The following is a 22,798-nucleotide window of genomic DNA, read 5'->3' on the forward strand; positions in this document are numbered from 1 at the left end:
AGGTGAGGGTTTAAAAAAAAAGGAAAAAAGGAAAAGAAAACAGGTTAAAGCATATCAAAGCTGGAAGGGCCCTTAGAACAAACACCCAGCCTAATCTGTTAGGGCAGCAGAGGCTGAGAACAGACCTTTAGAAGGAAGAGCCTAGTAGGTCAGAGCCAGAGGGGAGCTAGAGGATCATCTAGTCCAAACCCCACCCTCTCTTTCTCTTTAAACCACTTTTAGGCATGGGGAAGTTGAGGCCCAGAGAGGGAGAGGGACTGGGCCAAGGTCCCATGCAGTGGGTCAGTAGCAGAGAGTCTCCTTTTCTGTCTCCGGGCAGCGGGAGAAGAACCCTGAGCTGAAAGATCAAGAAAGGGGCCCATCCAGGTGGATTTCCTTTTAATTGGGGGGGGGGAATAGAATGAATCCAGCCCTAGCCCCCCCTCCATGCCCTAGTTCTGGACTCCCGGTCTGTGTTAAGGCCCAAAGCAGCATTTGTTGTGAGAAGAGGTAACTGCAAGGAGAGGACTGCCCCTGGGAGGGCTCCAAGGCTGCCCTGGGCTCCCATCACCTTCACGGGACTGGGCGAGGGGGAGTCAAGTCCACGCTCTGAGGTCATGGCCTGAGGCCGGAGGTGGGCCCCCAGGAGCAGGCCTCTGCACGAGCTGGGGCAGGAAAGGGCAGGCTAGGTAAGGCTGGCATTGGAGCTGCTGGTGGCGCTGTTCCGCTTCTGGAGGCACCTCACCGAGCTGGGCACCTGAAGGCCAGAGGACACCTGGAAGTTTCCACACCACACCTGGAGGGATCATAGGGAGAGAGTGAGCCCCCAGGGAGGACGTGGCAGAGGGGAGCTGAGGTGGCCTTAGAGAGGGAGAGGGGCGGGGGAGGGTTCCAAGGAACCTGAGCAGGATCTAGCAGATCCCAGGGCACGGGGTGGGGGTGGGGGTATCAGAGACTAGGAGGAGGAAGGAGTGGGGCTCAGGATGAGAAATGGATCCAGTGTAAGGGGGATTGGGGATCAGAGACACCCCGAGGCCTAGAACCCCATTCCCCTCACCATGAAGGCCGGCAGCAGCGGCTGGTTGAATTTGGCCTTGAAAGTGTGAAGCAGCTGCTTGGTTCGGGCATTGTAGAAGGACAGGACCCCTGCAGACACAGACAGACATCCAGACACACAGGTCAGGTGGACATGGAGGGGCAGGACAGGGGGACCAGAAGGGGAAGTGGGCTGAGGAAGAAGGGCCGAGGCCTGACGAGGTTCTTCTTTTGGCCGGGGTGCCCCCACCTTTGTCGAAGTCACAGTGGACCCCAATGCAGTCCGGCAGAGGCACATCGAGGATCCTGGCCTTGTTGTTATGCTTGGCCGTGAAGCTGACCTGCAGCCAGTTGTTCAGGTGCAAGCACCAGGAGGCCGGCGTCTTGCCCAGCTGGTCAAAGCGGCCTAAGCTGCGGTAGGCAACGCCAACAGCGAAGGCCTTGCTGTCCCGGTCATAGCGCACCTCCCAGTAGTGCTCGCCACCATCGATGAGGGTGTCCCCTACGAGGGACGGCGACAAGATGAGCCTGGCCGGAGCCCGGGGCCTCCCCCTCCTCCCATAGCCTCTGGACTCCACCCGGCACCATCCACACACCCTAAGGTCGCCAGCCCCCAACTCCCTCCCTCCAGGCCCTGCACCAGAGCTTGGGGGGAGGCCAACAAAGACCAGACTCTTTGAGTCTCGGGTATCCTGCCCAGAACCTACCCCACCGAGCAGGCCCTCGCCCTGCCTGGCCACTCTCTGCCCTCATCCCTCTGGCCCCAAATCACCCCCAGCTTACCTAGCACGGTGTAGGACTCTGCCGTGAAGCGATCCCGGCCTCCCCGCCCAGAAGGCATCCTCTTGGGAGATTGGGCGCATCTGTGAGCCAGAGTGGGGCTCCTGTGAGCTGGCAGCTCTTCCTCTCCAAACCACCCACCCAGGAAGCCTTCCTGGACCAATCCCTCCACCCAGCTGTGCTCCCACGGAGCATTCATTGAGGCGGAGGGGCTCACAGCCATCTTTGCTCCTTTTTATTTTTTTAAACTCTTAGCTCCCATCTTATGTTCCAAGGCAGAAGAGTGGTAAGGGCTAGGCAACGGGGCTTAAGTGACTCACCCAGGGTCACCCAACTAGGAAGTGTCTGAGGTATCCTCTTTATAAGGATCAGGCACAGGGGCAGCTGGGTGGCTCAGTGGATGGGGAGCCAGGCCTAGAGACAGGAGGTCCTGGGTTCAAATATGACCTCAGACCCTTCCTAGCTGGGTGACCCTGGACGAGTTATTTAACCCCTGTTAGCTAGCCCTTACCGCTTTTCTGCTTTGGAACCAATACCTGGTACTGATTCTAAAATGGAAGGTGAGGGTTTATAAAATAAAAATAATAAAATAAAAAAAAATCAAGATCAGGCATGATTCAAAAAGAGATATGGAAGCAGGAGGTCCACAGGCATGGCCCAACGAGCACATGGTTTTGGCCTTTTACAAATGCTTTGATCAGTCGTGCAGATTTTTCCCCTCTTTTTTTCTTTATATACTATCATCTATATTAGATGGCTCTCTAGGACGGGATACTGGGGGAAACGATGATGTTGTAAAATGCAAAAGATATCCGTAAAAAAGTATTTTAAAAAATGTTACCCTCTAACACACAACTCACAGGACTTCTGGTGACCGATAATCCTCCGCGTTTCGGTGGATCGATGACCTTGGTCAGCGGGGTGCTCATCACCCCTGACAGTGGTGGTCCAGATTGCTCACAACCCATCCTGTGTCCATGAACATCTAACATGCTGGGCCCCATCCCGATTTTAGGAGCTAACGTGGATACCTGTGTGGGCGTCCCAGGCCTCCCTCTCACTGCATGCCTGGTCCGGCTCCACTTTGGATCCCAAAGTCCTCTGATGATATCTTTTGTGCTGTGTGTTCACTCCAGTCTTTTTATGCCCACTGTATGGCCTTTGTGGGAATGGCAGCTTTAATTCTTCAGACTCTTCTACTCCATGGAAATCAAGGAGCATCGATGGCAGGGCATCGGTGTTAAGAAATTGATGGGCTTTTGTTTCAGGAAGAAGCTTGAGGTCTTTCTATGTATATATTGCATGTGATATAATTATAATTACATAATATAATTTGTATTATGCATAATTTCATTATATGCAATATCTTGATGCAATATGGTTCCCATTCCTTTTCAGTTCTGGGCCCAGTTCCTTGTCCTCTTGCAGTATCTGTCCAAGATGAAAGGACTAATGCTATGGGGAATCCACTTGAAAGGATATCATAGATTGAACAACAGACATTCTCCATATACATGGCTTTTCCTGTATGGATAATTAAACCAGACTCTTGTAGGGGAAGGGAACGAGCATTTATATTCCATGCCAGTTGTGTGCCAGGTGTTGTACCAAGTACTTTACAAGCATCTCCTTGGATATACAATCTCCCTCGAATGACTGTGTATCTCCAATCGGAGCTTGACAGGGTTCTGGGATTTGATGCAATGAGCCCACGCAGCATTCACAAATAGAAGCTCCTGGAGGACCTCCACCTCCAGGGAATCCCTCGTCCATGGGGGCTCTGGGTCGGACGTCTTTCACGTTGGTAGCAAACACCCTCGCTGAGCAGATAGATGTCTGGGCTTTGCTGGACAGTAATAATCAATGGATTGATCATCTCCATTCTAATTTTTAAAGGAATCTTATATGATTTTGACATATATAAAGGAGATACTTTGCTGGAGGGTAACTTCTATATAGCCAGGAACTATTTCTCATGCTTTTCTTTACACCTCCAGTACAGTGCCTGGCACCATAGTAGGCACTTAAATACTTGGTGAATTGAATGAACAGTGGCATTTTGTACTACTAAATCAAACGCTTTTTAAAACAGTCAATAAATACAGGAAGGTCTTGTAGCATCTTCCAGTTAATTTTGTGACTATAGAGATGAAGGGTGCCATAGAATATTTTTATATTTTTAAACCCTTACCTTCCATCTTGGAATTGATACTGTGTATTGGTTCTAAGGCAGAAGAAGAGTAAGGGCCAGACAATGGGAGTTAAGTGACTTGCCCAGGGTCACACAGCTAGAAGTGTCTGACACCAGATTTGAACCCAGGACCTCCTATCTCCAGGTCTGGCTCTCTATCCACTGAGCCACCTGACTGCCCCTGGAATATCATTTGTGAAAGCTTTCCTGGTCCCTTCATCAAGGATAACTTCATTGCATGTGTAGTTTATTCTTGTTAGGATTTGTAGAGAACTGGTAGGTTAGCAGTTAGAACATTTTCTTAATTACCTTTTTATTTTTATTTATTTATTTTTTTAAAGACCCCTTAGCTTACATCTTAGAATCAACACTATGTATTGGTTCCAAGGCAGAAGAGTGGTAAGGACTAGGCAATGGGGATTAGGTGACTTGCCCAGAGTCACACAGTTAGGAAGTGTCTGGGGCCAGATTTGAACCCAGGACCTCCCATCTCTGGGCCTGGCTCTTAATCCACTGAGCCTCCCTGTTGTCCCCAATTGCCTTTTTCATTTATTTGTTTGTTTGTTTGTTTGTTTGTTTGTTTGTTAAAAACCCTTACCTTCCATCTTGGAGTCAATACTTACCTTCCATCTTGGAGCCAATTGTATTGGCTCCAAGGCAGAAGAGTGGTAAGGGCTAGGTAATGGGGGTCAAGTAACTTGCCCAGGGTCACACAGCTGGGAAGTGTCTGAGCCCAGATTTGAACCTAGGACCTCCTGTCTCTAGGCCTAGATCTCAATCCACTGAGCTACCCAGCTGTGCCCCACCCCCCCAAATTGCCTTTTTAAATAGCGATAATGGCTGTGATTTTTCCTAAGCATTTACTTATCCTTCCTAAGAACTGAATTATCAGTGCTTTTAAAATTGAGTCATCTCTGGAATAGAGTTCCTTTATATCTAACGTGGATGCTATGACTCTGAATCTTACTGCCTTTTCTACTTCATACAGCACAGGAATCTGTGCCCATAAGGACAAACTGGGTGGTTCCACCATCACTGGTGAAGAAAATAGTTTATTACCGAAATCTTCAGAATTTTTCCATTTTTTCTGTTTCTTATCCTCTTTCCAGTTTCATCATTAAATGAACCAGTTCTCATCTGACTTATTTGGATCATTTGCCAAACTTTCTGTTTTTCTTCCACTGTTGCTTTCTCTTTTGAGGTGACTCTGCTCAATCTTCCATCGTCATCTGCATGATTTTACAAATATTCTAAACCAATCTCATCTCTGACTCTCATCTCGATCTGGTTGGCCAGAAGGTCAAATACTAGCTAGCCAAGGCAGTTCTAGATTCTTTTGGCTTCTTTATTGTGGCAGTCAGCATTAGCTAAACTTCCTGAGGAATGGTGACAATCTGTAGCAATGTCAATCCTTTATTCTGTGACCTCAGTTTCCAGTTTGCAGATTTTAAAATTTTTAATTAAAAAAATCCTTACCTTTTGGTTTGGAATCAATACTAAGTATCAGTTTCAAGGCAGAAGAGTGGTAAGGGCTAAGTAATGGGGGTTAAGTGACTTGCCCAGGATCAACCAAGAAGTGACTGAGGCCAGATTTGAATCTAGGACCTCCCGTTTCTAGGCCTAGCTCTCCATCCACTGAGCCACCCAGCTGCCCCCAGTTCTAATTTTCTTATTTATGGTGGAGAAAATGGTTACTGGATGTTGCGTGCCTGTATGAAGGGAGAGGGTGATAGAGTTTTGGAAGGGAGAGATAACCTTCATTTCTTTGTTACGGGAGAACATTTGGCACTCTGGATTCTTCTGGGGCACAATTAGCAACATGAAAGGGGCAGAATGTAGAAGGCAGATATGGAGGGGAAAGCTGACTCTTCCACATGTCTCTCTTTAGAGCCTGTGGGAATTTCCCCTTGGCTGAAATTGGGCCTCACTTCTTGGTTGAGCAAGATCTTGTCTCTCTCTCAGCTGAAAAGCTCATTCACTTTTGTGTATTTTCTGATATATAATAATATTCAAGAATCCAATTTCCATGTGTTATCTGCTTAGATAAGTGGGCTTAGTTGATATTTATTCATTATTTCTGATGGTCTTTTGGGAGTAATTAGCATTGGGGGGGTGTCAAGTTTTTCGGGATGAGCCTGGGGCATCCTCCCTCTATAAGAAGTGATTTTAAATGTCATGATCAGAGACAATTATGTAGGACATATGATAGGGAATGAATGCCATCCACCTCCAGAGAAAGAACTGTTGGAGTTGGATGGATGTAGCTCAGAGCAGACTGTCTTTCGCTTCAGTGTCCTTACGATTTTATTTGGGGCTTTGGGTTTTGTATGAGTGTGCTCTTACAACAAGGACCAATATGGAAGTGGGTTTGGCATCATAATGCATGTATGGCCCAAACAAATTGCTTACCCTCTCAGATTCTGGGGAAGGAAGGGAGGGAGGGAGACGGTTTGGAGCTTATAATTTCAGAAAATGTATGTTGAAAATTATTATTACATGTAATTGGGAAAATAAAATATCTTTGAATTTTAAAAAAGAGTGATTTTGACCTAAAAATTGTTCTCCTAGCCCAGCAATATTTAGCAGGATAGATATAATTCTAGTAGAATAATCCCTCTTAGAAGAGAACAGAGAGAAGGGGAAAAAAGAGAGAGAGAAGTCAACCTGATGGTCCCTTCTCTTCTTTCCCCTCATACAGTAAGGAGTCTTCCTGTGAGAAGGGTATGAAAAATCCCAGTGACATCCGTTCATACTTCCCCACAAGATGACGACCTATGTGGACCTAAATGGGCAACCCAACACTAGCATCCACTCCCCAGTTTGGGACATGAATAGCTTATTTAACCAGAGCAGATTCATATCTCATATTTAGCCATTCTTCTAAATTCGGTTGATAGCTAGGTGGCACAGTGGATAGCGTTCCAGGTAGAGTCAGGAAGACTTGAGTTCAAATTTGGCCTCAGATACTTACTAGCTGTGTGACTCTGAGCAAATTACTTAACCTCTCTGCCTCAGTTTCCTTATCTGTAAAATGGAGATCATGATATAATAGCCCCTGCTTCCCAGGGTTGTTGTGAGGATCAGATAAGATAATAATTGCAAAGTGCTCAGCACAGGGTCTGACACATAGTTGTTTTGTTATTGTCTTTTGTCCTTTGTTTTCGAAGAAGATCGGTGACATCACAGGCTGAGGTCTTGACTTGTGCATGAATTGGATTTAAGGGAAACAGAACTGCACAAAGCCATCAGCTTCATTCTCTCTTCCAGAGTCATCAAAGTCCAACCGCAAGACAAAGATCAAGATGACTGGTTATGGTACAGGATGCAATGGATAACCTTGGTGGCTTCTATGTGTTGCCCAAGTTCTAAGGACCTGCTTCGGCTGCCTTCGTAGCCATGGGAACAAATTGTTCTCCTCTACCCCTTCCACCAGGGGAAGTCTTCACATCCTGGGGCAGAGATCCACCCCTCCCCCCAAACTCACTGATGAGCTGGAGGCTTGTCGATTACCCTCCACTTGGTTTAGTCCATCTGCCTGGACAGAGAGTGTGGCCACTGCGTATGCCACAGCTTCTAGGAGCTGTGGGTGAGAACTGGGTGGCAGCTGGGCACCAACAGAGGATGAGCAGCCTTGAAAAGGGCTCAGCAAGCCCTCTCACCAGAGGTGCTGGATCCCTGGCCCACAGTAAGAACTCTATCAATGTCAGGACTGGATTATTATTAACAAGTCGATGGTTCATTCGTCTAGTGGGTACGTACATAATTTCCTCAGTGGTCTGTCACCTCATGGACACTGAACAGGGATCTCAAATTCAGAATATCAACAGTTAATAGTTCCAGAAGGTTTTAAGAGGATTCTGTCACCCTCTCCCACCCATTCCTGCCACTGTCTCTGCAGGAGCACCAGGGGGCAGTAGAGGACCAAGGGTCATTGTATATTTTGCTGGACTGTTTGGGCCAAAAAAGCCACCCACAGTGGTTGACCCATTGGTGGTGAGCTTTCCAGTCCCTGACCTGAAAACAGACTGGATCTGCCACCAGGATCCTACCTGAAGTCCTAGTTTGGAAGACCCTGTTGAAACTTTACACTTCACTGGTGCAGTCTTCAAAAGCCCAGCGTCACCTCCATGCAACAACGAGCTTTGTGGCAAGTTTTCTAGGCATTGGCCTTCCATTTTGCCCCTCCGCCCCCCAAAGGAGGGTCTGGTTCCCTGTCAGACCCCGGGACTCTGGGGAGTGAAGACGCCTTACCTGGCCGGGGAGTTGACAGGAGAGGCAGTCCGACCTTTGTTGTCTTTCTCTCGAGCCTTGATGTCCTGAACTTTCCCTCCCATGGCATCCCACTCCACCGATAATTCTTCCACCCGCAAGTTCTGGTGGCATGTTGTGGCATCCAGCCGGAACATGAAAGCTATCAGAGGCAGAACCGTGTTATTCTGGGGCAGCTTCAACGTCCCCCTCTCCCCCCCAGCCCAGAGCCAGAGACACTGACTGTCCCCTGTAGGTCAACAATGGTGCCCAGCGCTCACCAATTCAAGGGACTAAGGAGGGAGGAGGATGAGGGTGAGGAAGGCCAGATATTCTCAGCCTGTTGGCTCCTCTGTTCAATGGGCTAGAAATATTTGCACCAAAGCAAACTTATAGAAGTGTAAGTTATTATGCTGTTATTATGATTATTTATATAACATATATAATGTATGTATGTATATATTATGTATATAATATACAATTTATTATATATATAATATAATATTATACTATTATACTGGAAGGCATGGGCTTAAGCCACCGTGGGAAGCAGTGAAATTAGACCCTTTCCTGCGATGCTCATTGGCCGTGGTCAATGCCTCCTCGTGGTGGAACCAGCCTATTTCAAGAGGCAGGTAGGGACTGACCTTCCCTGGCTCAAGACTTCCAAGGAAGATGGAGCTGAAGGACTTGGAGGCTAGGCTAGAGTCTAGAGTTCTTAAGGAAGGATCAAAGGAGGTGTCAACGGAGGGGAGAGAGAACAGGAAGGGAGGCACTCACCCGCGGTTTCCAGTGTGACGGGTTCTGAGAACTCTCCAGCCACTGCCTTGTTGCATGCCTTTACTCGAAAGTTCATGTATTTCATGTCAAACTTTAGACCTGAAAGGAAGCCACAGAAACCTTTAGACTTTTGGGGGGAATCACACAACTGCAGCACCCTGATAAATGCATTCATTCTCTAAATAACGTGCTAATAGTGGGCAGTTACAACCAGAATAGAACCAGTGAGTCCTAGTACTGACAGTACTACTGAGTACTTCAGCTCTTCACAATGGATAACACCAAAAGTGCTAACAACACTGAGTCATCTTCCTTTTCCTCTTTCTTTTCTTCCTTCGTTTTCCTTCTTTCCTTCCTTCCCTCCTTCTTTCCTCCTCTTTCTCCTTCCTTTCCTCCTTCCTCCTCTCCTTTCTCTTTTTCCCTCTTTCCTCCTTTTCCTCCTTTCTTCCCTTTATTTCCTTTTCTCCCTCCTCCCTTTTCTTCTCTCCTTCCTCTCCTTTCTCTCTTTTCCCTTGCTCCTTCCTTCCTTCTTCATTCCTTCCTTCCTCCCTTCTTTCCTTCCTTCCTATTTTTCTCCTTTCATACCTCCTTCTTTCCTTCTCTCCTTCCTCCTCTCTTTTCTTTCCTTTCTTGTCCCTCGCTTCTTCCTTCCTTCTTCCTTCCTTCCTTCTTCCCTTCCTTCCTTCTTTTCCTCCTTTCTATTTTTCTCCTTTCTTCCCTTCTTTCTTTCTTTCTTTCTTTCTTCTTCCTTTCCTCCTTCTTTTCTTCTCTCCTTCCTTCTCTCCTTTCTCTTTCCCCTCCCTCCTTCTTTCCTTCCTTCCTTCCTCTTTCTTCCTTCCCTCCTCCCTCTCTTCTTTATCTCTTTCTTTATTTTTTTCCCAAGTCCTGTACCAATTATTAATTGTAAGACTTTGGTCAAATCATTCAAATTTGCAAAATGAGGGTAGTGGACTAGATTAGTGGTGCCCAAAGTGTTTTGTTCCACTGACTCCTTTCAACAATAATAACCAAGTGTTATGAATTCCTGTGGTAATTTAATATACTACTCCTAAAATTATTTTATTTATCAACTGCAAAAAAGATAACGTTTATCTTTAAAATTTTCCAAATTAAAATGTACATGATATAATAAAAAAATAAATAAACCATTATTTTCTGTCCTGGAATTGATACTGAGTATCGGTTCCAAGGTAGAAAAGTGGGCAAGAGCTAGGCAATTGTGACTTGCTCAGGGTCACATAGCTATGGAAATATCTGAGGCCTAAGTTGAATTCGGGACCTCCTGTCTCCAGGCCTGGTGCTCTATCCATGAAGCCATCTAGCTGCCTCTGTGATTGTAAAATATACAATTTTATTCTACCTATAATTATGAAAACTCTAAAAAATATAAAATTATAAGACTGCAAAATAATTATAAATATTTTATGTGGGACATCCTGTAAGAATTAAAGGAAGTAATCCAGCAAGACCTAATAAACCTATTATTTGTACACAATAACATAACAGGACAGTCATTTATTGCTTAAATTGTCATAAAAGAATCCTTACCATTGGTCTTAGAATTGATACTAAGTGTTGGTTTGAAGGCAGAAGAGCAATAAAAGATAGGCAACTGAGGTTAAGTGACTCACAGCTAGGAAATGTCTGAGGCCAGATTTGAACCCATGGACCTCCCATCTTTTAGGCCTGGCTCTCTGTCCACTGAACCACTTAGTTGTCCCCATTAAAGAATTTTTATTATGAAGCCCTTGGATCATCACAGTGAACCAATCACTAAGTAGGAACAACAAAATTTGATAATCTCTAAATTCTTTTCCAACTCTAAAATTTTATGATCTTATTAACAGAGAATGCCCTTAATCCTAAATAGTACTAAAATTATAAATAATACCACTGGGGCAGTGGGGTAGCACAGTGGATAGAGCTCCAGGTCTAGAGTCATGAAGACCTGGATTCAAATGTGGTCTCAGATACTTTCTGGTTATGTGACCTTGGTCAAGTCACTTAACCTTCATGGCCTAACCCTTGCTACTCTTCTGTCTTAGAATTGATACTAAGATGGAATATAAGGTTTAAAAAAAACAAAACACAATACTACCAAATACTACTGATGCTCAGCAACCCTAAAATAATTCTTAATAGGTGCTACTAGGTTCAATAACGGAAGAGTAGCACCATGACTTCCCTAAGCATGAAGTCACATTAAAACAACTAACACTGAATTTGGATTATACAACTTAGTAAAATCTCATGAGGAAATTTATTAAAATAAACAAACAAAAAAACAACTAATGCTGAATTTGGATTATCTAATTTAGGAAAACTCATGAGGAAATTTATTAAAATTAAAAAATTAAAAACAGAAAAAACAACTAACATTAAATGTGAATGGAAGGGGCATTATATTATGAAAGATGAGGAAACAGAGGCTGGACCAATGACCAAAGAAACCTCCCTGTGAGGAAGTTCCCTCTACACCATGCAGGATGATGTCTTCTTGATGCTTTATACATAGAGAAGGTTGCCAAGAGCCCTGAGAAGTTAGATAACTTGTCCAACCTCACAGAATCAGTATGTTGGAGCTGGGAACCGACCTCAGCCCTTCCTGGCTCCAAGGCCAGCCTGACATCCAATCCTTATCAAAGCCAACCCCTCTACTCATCCAGGAGGTCCCATGCCATCCCTTTCTCTCCAATGGATTGCCCTGTCATCACCAAGCATCACTTCTTTTCTTTTTAAATCTTTACTTTCTGTCAAAATCAATTCTAAGACAGAAGAGTGGCCAGGGCTAGACAATCAGGGTGAAGTGACTTGCCCAGGGTCACACAGTTAGGAAGTGTCTGAAGGTCAGATGTGAATCCAGGTCCTACAGATTCCAGCCCTGGGCTACCTAGCTTCCCCATTGTCACTTCTTTTCTTTTTTCTTTGATAATACCTTCTTTAAATTTTTTAATTTAATTTAATTGTTAATTTTTATTATGTTTTTCATTTTTATATTTTAAATTTGTATGGTTTATATAAATATATTTATTATATATTATATACATTTTATTATATGTAATTTTTAATAAACCCTTACCTTTGGTCTTTAATTCTATATATGGTTAATTTTTGGTTCCAAGGCAGAAGAGAGGTAAGGGCTAGGCAATTGGAGTGAAGTGACTTGCTCAGGGTCAAACAGCTAAGAAGTGTCTTAAAGCCAGATACACCTTGATATTCTTTTCTCTAGCTTTTTAGGACATGACTGTCTCCTGGTTTTCCTCCTACTTATCTAACTGCTCCTTCTCTGTCTCCTTTGCTGGATCTTCCTCCAGATCATGCCCTCTAACCATAGGTGCCCCTCATAGGTTCCATCTTGGGTTTTCTTCTGTTCTTCTATGCTTCTTCCCTTGATGATCTCAACAGCTTCCATGGATTTAATTGCCATCCCTCTAGTAAGGATTCTCAGATGCACCTCTCCTGGCCCTTTCTTCTGCCTGTCATACCTCTGAAATTGAATGTCCAGACTTCTTAAGCTACAGAACTGATATCTTTCCCCCTAAACCCTCCCATCTTTCTTTATTACCATAGACAGCATCACCTTCCCCCCTCTCACAGTCATTCCTCACTCTCTCTCACACCTCTTCCTCCCAATATCTGTGGCCTGTCGATTTCCCCTTTATAACATAACAAATCTGCTCCCCTCTCTCCTCTGACACTGTCACCCTTCTGGTTAGGACCCTCATCATCTCCCACTTTGGATTACTGCAGATTCTGGATCTGCCTGCCTCAACTTTCTCCTCATTCCAATCCATCCTCCATTGAGCCATGGAAGTGATTTCCCTAAAGGTCAGATCCAATCATGTCAACCCCACTGCTCAATAAACTTAAGTGGCTTCCTATTATCTCCAGAATCAAATACAAAGTGCTCCATTCAGCATTCAAAACCCTTCACAATCTATCCTGCTCCTACCCTTCCAGTCTTCTTACACCTTAGCCCCCATCCCATACTCTGGCCGTTCCATGGACAAGATTCCATCTCTTGGCTCTGGACATTTTCTCTGGCTGTGCCCCATTCCCAGAAATCTCCCTCCTCCACTCCAACCACTGACCTTCTGGGCTTCCTTTAAGTTCCAACTAAAATCCCACCTTCTACCTCTCTCCAACTCTTCTTAATTATTTCCTATTTATCCTGCATATAGCTTGCTTTGTAAAGATCTGTTTACACGTCATTTCCTCAATTAGATTGTAAGCTCCTTGAGGGCAGGGGCTGTGTTTTTCTTTTTCTTGTATCCCCAGTGCTGAGCACATAGGACATATGATCATGTCATACACCCTTAGCATAGCCAAGTACTAATACTACAGCTAGGTAACATGGTAAATAAAGCACAGAAACAGAATAAAGATCTGAATTCAGATCCTACCTCAGATACTTTGAGGCTATATATTATTTTTGCTGAGTTGTTTCAGTCATCTGACTCTTTTTGACCTCATTTTTGGATTTTCTTGGCAAAGTTACTAGAGTGGTTTGCCATTTCCTTCTCCAGCTCATTTTACAGATGAAGTGAGGCAAATTGGGTTAAGAAACTTTGCTGACCATCTCACAGTTAGTAAGTGTCTGAGGCTGGATGTGAATTTATGAAGCAGAGTCTTCCTGATTCCAAGCCCAATGCTCTAGTGCCATGGTGGCAAACCTATGGCACACATGCCAGAGGGACACTCAGAGCCCTCTCTGTGGACACATGTGCTGTCACCCCAGGACAGAGTTTGCCAGAGGGATACGAGGCTGGGATGCTCCCCTCAAGGACATCACCCACCCCTCTTCTCTTAAAGGTTGCCATCACTGCTCTAGTGTAATGCTCAGCAAATTATTTGCCCTGTGTTAGCCTCAGTTTCCTCATCTGTAAAGTGGGGACAATAATAGCACATGCTCCTAAAGTAGTAGTGAGGTTAAAATGAGATATTTGTCAAGTGTTTTACAAACTTTAAAGCACCGTATAAATGTTATTATTATTGTTATTACTTCTGTTAATAATTATACCACTCAATATTATTACTATTACTACCACACATGCTAAATAATATTAAAAATTATTTAATTTGATTTATTTAGTTGTCATATGTAATATATGAATATAATATTTAAATATAAGTTTATATATTATTTAATTTAATAATTAAAATACTACTACTACTACTACTACTAAATAGTGTTTCCAGAAAGTAATAATACTTAGTATGAACAGTTCTAGATTCCTAGAATGTCAGATCTGAAAGAGACTTTAGGGATCCGTTAATCCAATGCTTTTATTTTACAAATGGGGAAACTGAGGCTCAGAGAGAACACACAATGGTAGAGCTGGGTCTAAAAGCCCAGGTCCCTGCTGACCTCCAACACAGTGGCCTAGTTCTATCAGATCTCAGAGGACAGAGGGAATGGAGAAGGGGATTTTTGTTCTGCCCTAATGGAGAAGGATCTCGCCCTATGCCTCTGCTCACCAGACAGTGTGTATTCCGTCTGCCTGATGCCCTCGATCACCATCCAGGGATGGTCTTCCTTGAGCCGAGGTGGACCCTCAAAGTTGGTGCGCCGGTATTCGAGCACGTAGTGGTCAATCTTGCCATCCTCATCTGGCATCCGCCACACCAGGGTCACACAGTTATCTGCCACCAGGGACTCTGCGAGGTCAATCTCCGGGGCACTGGGCACTAGAGAGGACAGGGGGTGTTACAGAGCTGCCTGCTAAGCAGTTTGGCCTTCCCTGGCCTCCCCACAGACCCTAGGCTCGAGGCCGGGCTCCCACACCACACCTCACCTGGCAGGAACTTCAGGGCCTGCAAGAGGCGTCTCTCCTGGGCGAAGTCCACCATGAGGTGGCTCATGTTGTCGCTGACCTTTGCTTTCAGGGACAGCCGGAATGCTGGGGCCATGGTCACGCTGCAGGGGAGATGGTCTTTGATCATCTGGAGGCTCTGCCATCCCAGGACCCACCAGGAACCAGGGGAGGGGGATCAGAACATCCTCTCATTCCCTCCCGTGGGGGAAGCCCGCCCTTCCTTGGAGTTGGGAACCTTGAATTTTAGTCAGAGGACCGAACTAGAACCTGAGCCTGTTTGGTGACTTTTGCTGTGATTTTGAGCAAGTCAATGACTGTCACAGGGGTTCTGTTTTCTCCATAGGTGATGGCTATGGTCCCTTTCAAAACCTAAATCCTTTGGGTTCCCCTGAACTCTCAGCTCTCCTCTAGCCTGATACTGCTCTGGAGCTTGGCAGTAAGGGGTCTTCCTTGGGGTAGATTGGGCAAATTATGGGGATATTAAGGCAGGGCCCACTGAGAGGAGGGACCTCTTACCTGTCCTTTATCTGCTTGGCAGCCTGGAAAAAGGAAGGAGAGGGCCAGAGTCACCCTTTCTGAGCAGGATGCAGCTTTAGAGATCACCTAGGTAACCCCTAATTTGATAGGGGAAATGGAGGCCCACAAAGGAGATGGAATTTACCCATCCTCACATACTAAATTAGCAGGAGACCCCGCTATGCCTCAAACGTGGGCTTCCTGTTTCCCTGCCTGGGGCACTTTTCACTAGAAAAGTGGGAAGGGAGAAGGAGAGAGAATTGGGAAGAGAAGGACAAAATTCATAGGCTTTAGAGCTGAAAGCAAAGTCAGGGTGATCTGGTCCATTTTACAAATAAGGAAACTGAGACTCAGAGAAATTACACATCTTGCCCCAAGTCACCCAGCTACTAAGCAGCAGAGACAGGATTCAGACCCAAGACTTTTGGCTTCAAATTCAGCACTCTTTGCGCTATCCTAAAAAGACACGGTATTTTAAACCCTTTCCTCAATTACACAAATAAGGCCCTTAAACTTTTATATGGTTCATCCGTTCTGTGTCTTATCGATTCCACTGGATGGTATAGCCCTGGAGGTCTTTAGCAGCTCCTTCAAGGCTGGGCTCAGGTGACATCTTTTCCCTATCAGGAAGAAATCCTTCCCCCCTCCCGGAGGTTCCCAGCCTCCTCTGGGCCTCCTCTGGGAGCCTGTCGCACGGTTGTGACGGATGATGCTACCTTATGGTCTCTAAAGAGGCAGGAACACCCCAAAGGCAGTGGAGAGGTGTGTTGTGAGGGAGAGCAGGTGGCAGCAATTAGAAGAAAAATTGGAACAAACAAGGCTGTCAGGGAAACGCACGAGCAAGAAATATGGACCGGCCCCCTGATGATAGCTGAGGGCAATGGACTCCACCAGCATCCTTAAGAGAAATCAGGGAAGACTTCCAGCACCATCAGAGAGACCCCTTCTCCTGAGCTCATGGGAGGCCATGGACAATAACATCAAAGGATAAAGAGGCATGGAGGAGTGGCAATCTGCATTGCAGGAGGGAACATCAAAACTAACTAGGGGGGACAGCTGGGTGGCTCAGTGGCCTAGAGATAGGAGGTCCTGGGTTCAAATGTGACCTCAGATACTTCCTAGCTGGGTGACCTTGGGCAAATCACTTAATCTCAATTGCCTAGCTCTTATAGTTCTTCTGCCTTGGAAACAATACACAGTATCAATTCTAAGACAGAAAGTAAGAGCTTAAAAACAAACCTACACAATTATACAATGTAAGCTTTAATTTGTAACTTTTTTGGACAAAAAGTCTCATCCTAGTTATTTTAAAGGCCTACTATATACAATAATTTTATGAGGAGTATATTAAATTATGGGAATTTGTGACATTTTGCTGCTGTTAATTGGGGCAGCTAAGTGACTTGGTATATTGAGAGCCAGACCCTAGATTTGGGAGGACTTGGGTTCAAATCTGGCCTTATACACTTTCTAGCTGTGTGACCCTGGGGAAGTCATTTAATCCCCATTGCCTACCCCTTACCACTCTTCTGCCTTAGAATTAATTCTTTTTTTTTTTTTAACCTTTACCTTCTATCTTAGAATCAATACTATATATTGGTTCCAAGGCAGAAGAGTAGTTATGGCAGTTGCTGTTGGGCCTGGAGTCAGAAAGATCTGAGTTCAAATCCTTACTAGCTGTGTGAGCCTGGGTGAGTCACTTAACCCTGTTGGCCTCAGTTTCCTCGTCTGTAAAATGAGCTGGAGAAGGAAAATGGAAAAACTACCCCAGTATCTTTGTCAAGAAAACCCCAAGAGGGGTCACAAAGAGTCAGATACAGTTGAAACGACTGAACAACACCCAAAATTACATTTGAGGCAGCTAGGTGGTACAGTGAATAGAGCACCAAGCCTGGAGTCAGAGAATCCCATGTTCAAATCTGGCCTCAGACACTTCCTAGCTGTGTCACTTAACCCCATTTGCTTAAGCCTTGCCCTTCTGTCTTAGAGTTGTTACTAAGACAGAAAGTAAAGGTTGAAAAAAAAAAGTCAGTTGCTGTTGTTATTTTCATCACTGTTATTACCTCAGGTAAAGCCTGATCTCTGGCCCTCTCCGGGGCAGCCCTGCCCACCAAGGCTCTCCCCACCCAAATGCAAGCGCTTGTCCCAGACCTGGGGAAAATCTTGGTTGTCTGCTCCTTGCAGTGTCTGGTTGGCTGTTTCCAGAAGTTCCTCAGAGCTCTCCAGAGCCTTGGTGCAGGCTGCCAGCTGGTTCTGAGGGGAAGAGAAGGTGCAGAAGAGGCAATGTGAGTCAAGCACACCCTTGTGTGTACCTGATGAGCCACAGAGATGGAGAAGGAACCACATAAAGGGACCTGACAGTCAGAAGAGGAGGCTTTCCTTTGAGCTTTTGCTCAAGTGCCCAAAGGTAGCCCTTCCTGAGTCCGCCAGCTGTCAGTGCTTTGCTCCCCAATCTCAGATCCAGTTTTTACATACCAAACTATATTATATCTCCCTTGGCTAGATGTAAACTCCCCAAAGGCAAGGATTATTCCTAGCATGTAGCACAGTCCCTGGTACAAAGTAGGTATTTAATGTTTATTCATTGAAGGCCTTTAGAAATAAAGCGAATGGGGCAGGTAAGTGGCAGAGTAGATAGAGTACCAGGCCTGGAGTCCTGAAGACCTGGGTTCAAATCTGGCCTCAAGGCACTTCTTAGCTGTGTGAACCTGGGCAAGTCTCAATCTCATTTTCTGGCCTTTGCCCTTCTGTCTTAAAGTTGTTACTGAAGGAAGGAAGGAAGGAAGGAAGGAAGGAAGGAAGGAAGGAAGGAAGGGAAAGAGGGAGGAAGAGAGAAAGAGAAGGAAGGAGAGAAAAAGAAATGAAGGAGTAAGGAAGGGAAGGAGTGAGGAAGGGAGAGAAAGGGAAAGAAAGGAAGGAAGGAATAGAAAAAAAGAAAAAAGAAAGAAAGAAAGAGAGCCATCTGCTATATTTTGCAGATAAAGAACCTGAGGTGTGTAGGGGATAATATGCCTACCTCACACAATAAGTAGCAGAGCCAGGAACCACAGAATCACAAAATCTAAAGTGTAAGAAACTTCTGAGGTTAATGCATCTAGTCTACACCTGAAAAGCAAGGTCTCTGAAAGTGGTTATCCACTCTCTGCTTGAAGACTACCATGAAAGGGGTTTTTTCTCAAGATAACACCTAGCATTTGGGACTCTTATTATTAGGAAATTTCTTTATATAAAACTTATATCTGCCTCTCTGCAAATTGTCCCATGTAGCTTTGTTTTGCATCCCCACCACCAGGGCTAAGTCGAAAAAAATCTCTCTCCCTTTTCCAGGTGGCAGCCCTCCCAATACCTGAGGAAAGCTATCCTAAATCTTGCCTTCTTTGGGCTAAACATCCCAAGAACCTTCATCTTATCCTTCCATTCCTTAATTGTTGTTGTTCAGTTATTTTCTAGTAGTGTCAGATTTTTTGTGGCACTATTTGTGGTTTTCTTGATTGATATACTAAAGTGGTTTGCCATTTCCTTCTCCAGTTTGTTTTACAGATGAGGAAACTGAGGCAAACAGGGTTAAGTGACTTGCCTAGGGTCACATAGCTAGAGGGGTCTGAGACGGGACTTGAAACCAGGACCTCCCATCTCTAGGCCTGATTATTCACTAAGCCACCTAGCTGCCCCAGAGAAGAAGTAAGTTTCTTAAGATCATTCAGAAAGTAAGTGGATATTCAAACCCGGCATTATTTCTAGTAGAGCCATACTAGTATGGCTGTTCAGAGGAAAGAAAACAACCAGACTGGAGTGGAGTTGAAAGGGCAAATGGGGAGCAAAGGAGAGAGAAAGCTAAAAGAAAGGGAGATGGGGGAAGGGTATAAAGGACTTGCAAATGTCAGGCTGCTGACATTGGACTCCCATTGTCCTGCAGTAGGCAGGAGGAGCCGGAAGAGCTTCCTGAGCAGGGGAAGAATGTCACCAGAGCCGGTCATTAGGCAGACTAATCTAGTAGCCTGACCTGGAATGTTCAGGGATTTGGAAAAGTTCCAATGGAAGCTGGACAGTTGGAGCTCAGGTTTAAAGGATGGTAAAATTTGGATAGGGAGAGAGAGGGAGGGAGAGAGACAGAGACAGAGAGAGAGAGGGAGAGAGGGAGAGAAAGAGACAGAGACAGAGAGAGAGGGAGAGAGGGGAAGAAAGAGACAGACAGAGAGAGAGGGAGAGAGAGAGGAGAAAGGGGGGAGAAAGAGACAGACAGAGAGAGAGAGAGGGAGAGAGTAGATTAGAACAAGGGTGAGACAAAATCAAGAAAGATCTGGACTGCTCTCCCATCTCTGCCTTTTGCTAGCTCTGTGAATGAACATGGGCAAATCCCTTCCTTTTCAGGATCTCAGTTTTCTCATCTGTGAAATAAGATGATACTTCCTGGACTCACTTATTTTACATGGTTGTTGTAAGGATAAATAAAAACTTTATGTACAGTTAGATCCAGATAGGTGGATCCCTGGAAGTGAATGCATTATTTAAATCTGCATGGCATATTTCCATTGGGCTAGAATCAATGATCATATTTTATTTACATAATTACAACCTTGAACCATGTGAATTTGAATATAGGGGATTCCCTATTTGCATCAATCTGGACCTAATTATAAAGCATTAATATTCAAATGATACAGAAATGTTAGTTATTAGCATTAGTATACTGGTACAATGGTCCAAGCCAGTGGTGGGGTGAAGCTTGGACTTAAGTGGAATCCTGGAGCATAAGTTTAGAGTTGGAAGAGACCTTCTAGAGCTACTAATCCAACTCCCTCATTTTAAAGATGAAGAAACAGATTCAGAAAGGAAAAGTGACTTGTTTAAGGTCACACATGTGCCACAGAGATGGAAAAATAAGTTTCCAAAAGGAGAGACATTTTCAAAATTCAATTTGAAGGAAAAGAGTACAGCTGAATTAGGGATCCCAGTAAAGTCACTCAGTGCCTCGTCTAACTTTGCACTCTCTTCTCTAGAGTTGGGATGTCTGCTTTCCAAAGGAGTAGACCCACCTGGAGTTCATAGATTCGGCTAGCCCGGTCCTGTTTGATCTTCATCAACATGCCTTCCTTCAGCTCATCCAGCAGTGAGAACAGTGACTGGAACTCTGCCTCCAAGTCTTCCTGGACCTTGTTGGAATTGGCCTAACAAGGGAATGGTTTAGAATCCTAGATCAGCAAATATCAGAGCAGAAGGGACTTAGAACACAGACCATATAAAGAATATCAGAGCTGGGAGGGCTCTTAGAACTCAGAATGTCGGAGTTGGGAGAGCCCATAGGGCACAGGGTGTCAGAACTGGGAGGGTCCTTAGAATACAAAATGTCAGAGTTAGGAGGGTCCTTAGGACACAGAATGCCAGAACTAGGATGGTCCTTCAAGCACAGGGTATCAGAGCTGGGAGGGCTTCTAGAACAGAGAATGTTAGAAGTGGGAGGGTTCTTAGAACACAGGGTGTCAGAGCTGAGAGAGTCCTTAGGATACAGGATGTCAGAGCTGGGAGGGCCCTTAGCACACAGGATATCAGGGCTGGGAGGGCCCTTAGGACACAGGGTGCCACAGCTGGGAGGGCCCTTAGGACACAGGGTGCCAGAGCTGGGAGGAACCTTCAAACTTAGAAAGTGGGACATGGGAAAGACTTTAGAAGACAGAATCTCAGTTGTTCCCAGGTGGCAGGCAGACACATTTCCCCTAGCTCTTCCCCATCTCTTCCTACCTCCACATTGAGCAGCATCTGTTTCAGGGCATAGATGAAGTTCTGTATCTCTTCATTCTTCACTGCCAGAGTTGTGATGATCTTCTTCAGTGCCTCCTGTGCCAACCCCAAAGATCCAAAATCCCATCCTTACCTGAAGTCTATCTCATCCTTCCCAGCCCAGACAGCCTGATATTCTCTAAGTTCCCTCTGGGATGTCCCAGTATCCAGGGGCTCAAGGAAAACACAAGAATTTGTGGGAACTGCACTAAGCTGGGAAGGGGAGAGGAGGTAGAGCACGGATGGGGTGAGAGCCCATGTGAAGAGAACAGCCAGAGGAAGTAATCGCTTGGAAAGGCAATAGCCTAGGAGGTGGGAGGTGGGGTGGATGAGTGGTGGAAGGTATAGCAGGGAGGGAGTGAGGAGGGATATAGTAGAGGCTAAGCAAGGGAAAGGGAGAAAGGGACTAGTCTGAGGCTGACAAACTGGACAAGGGACTAATTCCCAGGCTGGGAGAGCTCCAATCCTTCCCAGTCCAGCTTCCAGGCTGCAGCAGCAATGCGGGTCCTCATCATGGTGGGTGGGACTGGGGCTGCCCCAACTCTGCTCCAGGCCAGGTGGCGGAGGACCCTGGGGCCCATTCCTAGAAGGGGTCCCTCCCCGCTAGCCCCCATGGACCCTTGCTGACTATTGTCGGCCCCGCAGTCCCACATGCCACGCCGGGATCCAGGCCCGCCTGAGCCAGGGATGGGGCAGAGAACGCTGCCGCAGCACCTGGTGCAAGGCGCGCCCCGCCCCGTCTCCCATCTCCACCCCAACCCCTACCCCTGGCCCTGGCCCCCACCTTCTGATCCCCCATGGCGGCCGGCCCAGGATGCCCGTAGGAGCCCCCGTGCGCCCTGCGCAGCCGCAGCCGCAGCCGCCACCGCCAGCCCTAGGCACAAAGGTGCCCAGAACCCATCGCCCAGCCTGGGACTTAGGTCCTCTCCCACCCCCAGCCTCGCCGCTCCATCACCACCTCTACAGCGCAGGCGCATAAGCTGAGGCATCTTGGGTAATGTAGTCCAGGCTTGGGGAGGGGACTCAAGTTCATGGAAGGTTAAGGGAATTTGGAACCAAGGATGTAAAATGTCAGAGCAGAAAGGGGCCTTGGAACCGAATATTAGAGTTGGGAAGGAACTTACAATATTAGACACAATCTGATTCCAACCCACCTTTTCGGGTTTATTTCATCTTATTCCCCTTTTCTCACTCTACATTCCAGTCACCCTGGCCTGGCTTATTAGATCTTCTCTGAACTGGACATCTCTTTCTTTCTCTGCAAAGCTCTTCCCCATTCTTGGGATCCACATTCTACTCGGTTCCACACTTTAGAATCCTTATCTTCCTTTAAGGGGCACCTCGGGACTTATTTCCAGAGCCAGGACTCAAACCCAGATTCCCAGAGACCTAGTGAAGGGCTTTTAACCTATTCAAGAAAGGGGATGCCCGTCCTGCTCTTCAGACTTGACATTACCCCTCACCCCAAACCCATTTCTTTGCCTTTGCGTCCTGTCCTTCCCACAGCCTGTTAGAATCCCTGCTTCCTTCAAAACTCAGCTAATGCCTCCCCAACCGCAACCACCACAGTCTGGCGTTTAATTTGTATATATTTCCGTTTGTATTCATGTTGTTTCTTCTGATACAATGTAAGGATAGGAACTGTTTCTTTCCTTTCCTTTCCTTTCCTTTCCTT

At 45.8% G+C, this 22,798-nt stretch overlaps 1 protein-coding gene across 1 annotated transcript; it reads right to left on the minus strand.

Moving 5' to 3' along the window:
* Window positions 1-14: 14 nt before the first annotated feature.
* On the minus strand, window positions 15-21,922 carry FSD1 (fibronectin type III and SPRY domain containing 1). The gene is made up of 13 exons (XM_044658500.1): window positions 21,908-21,922; window positions 21,085-21,180; window positions 20,382-20,513; window positions 17,497-17,598; window positions 15,346-15,368; window positions 14,809-14,930; window positions 14,492-14,701; window positions 9,014-9,112; window positions 8,237-8,396; window positions 1,798-1,877; window positions 1,265-1,516; window positions 1,037-1,125; window positions 15-775 (listed from the first exon to the last, which is right to left on the minus strand). Exons 1-13 carry the CDS (start codon window positions 21,920-21,922, stop codon window positions 665-667), a joined length of 1,491 nt encoding a protein of 496 aa, XP_044514435.1. The 3' UTR covers window positions 15-664.
* Window positions 21,923-22,798: the final 876 nt, after the last annotated feature.

The sequence above is a fragment of the Gracilinanus agilis genome, chromosome 1 (assembly GCF_016433145.1).
Source record: "Gracilinanus agilis isolate LMUSP501 chromosome 1, AgileGrace, whole genome shotgun sequence".
Classification (NCBI taxonomy): domain Eukaryota; kingdom Metazoa; phylum Chordata; class Mammalia; order Didelphimorphia; family Didelphidae; genus Gracilinanus; species Gracilinanus agilis.

Coding starts and splice junctions, on each gene's coding strand:
- FSD1 (XM_044658500.1), bottom strand. Junction 8,397..9,013: donor CGTCACACTGGAAACCGCGG/GTGAGTGCCTCC, acceptor TGCCTCTGATAG/CTTTCATGTTCCGGCTGGAT. Junction 776..1,036: donor CGCTGCTGCCGGCCTTCATG/GTGAGGGGAATG, acceptor TGATCCCTCCAG/GTGTGGTGTGGAAACTTCCA.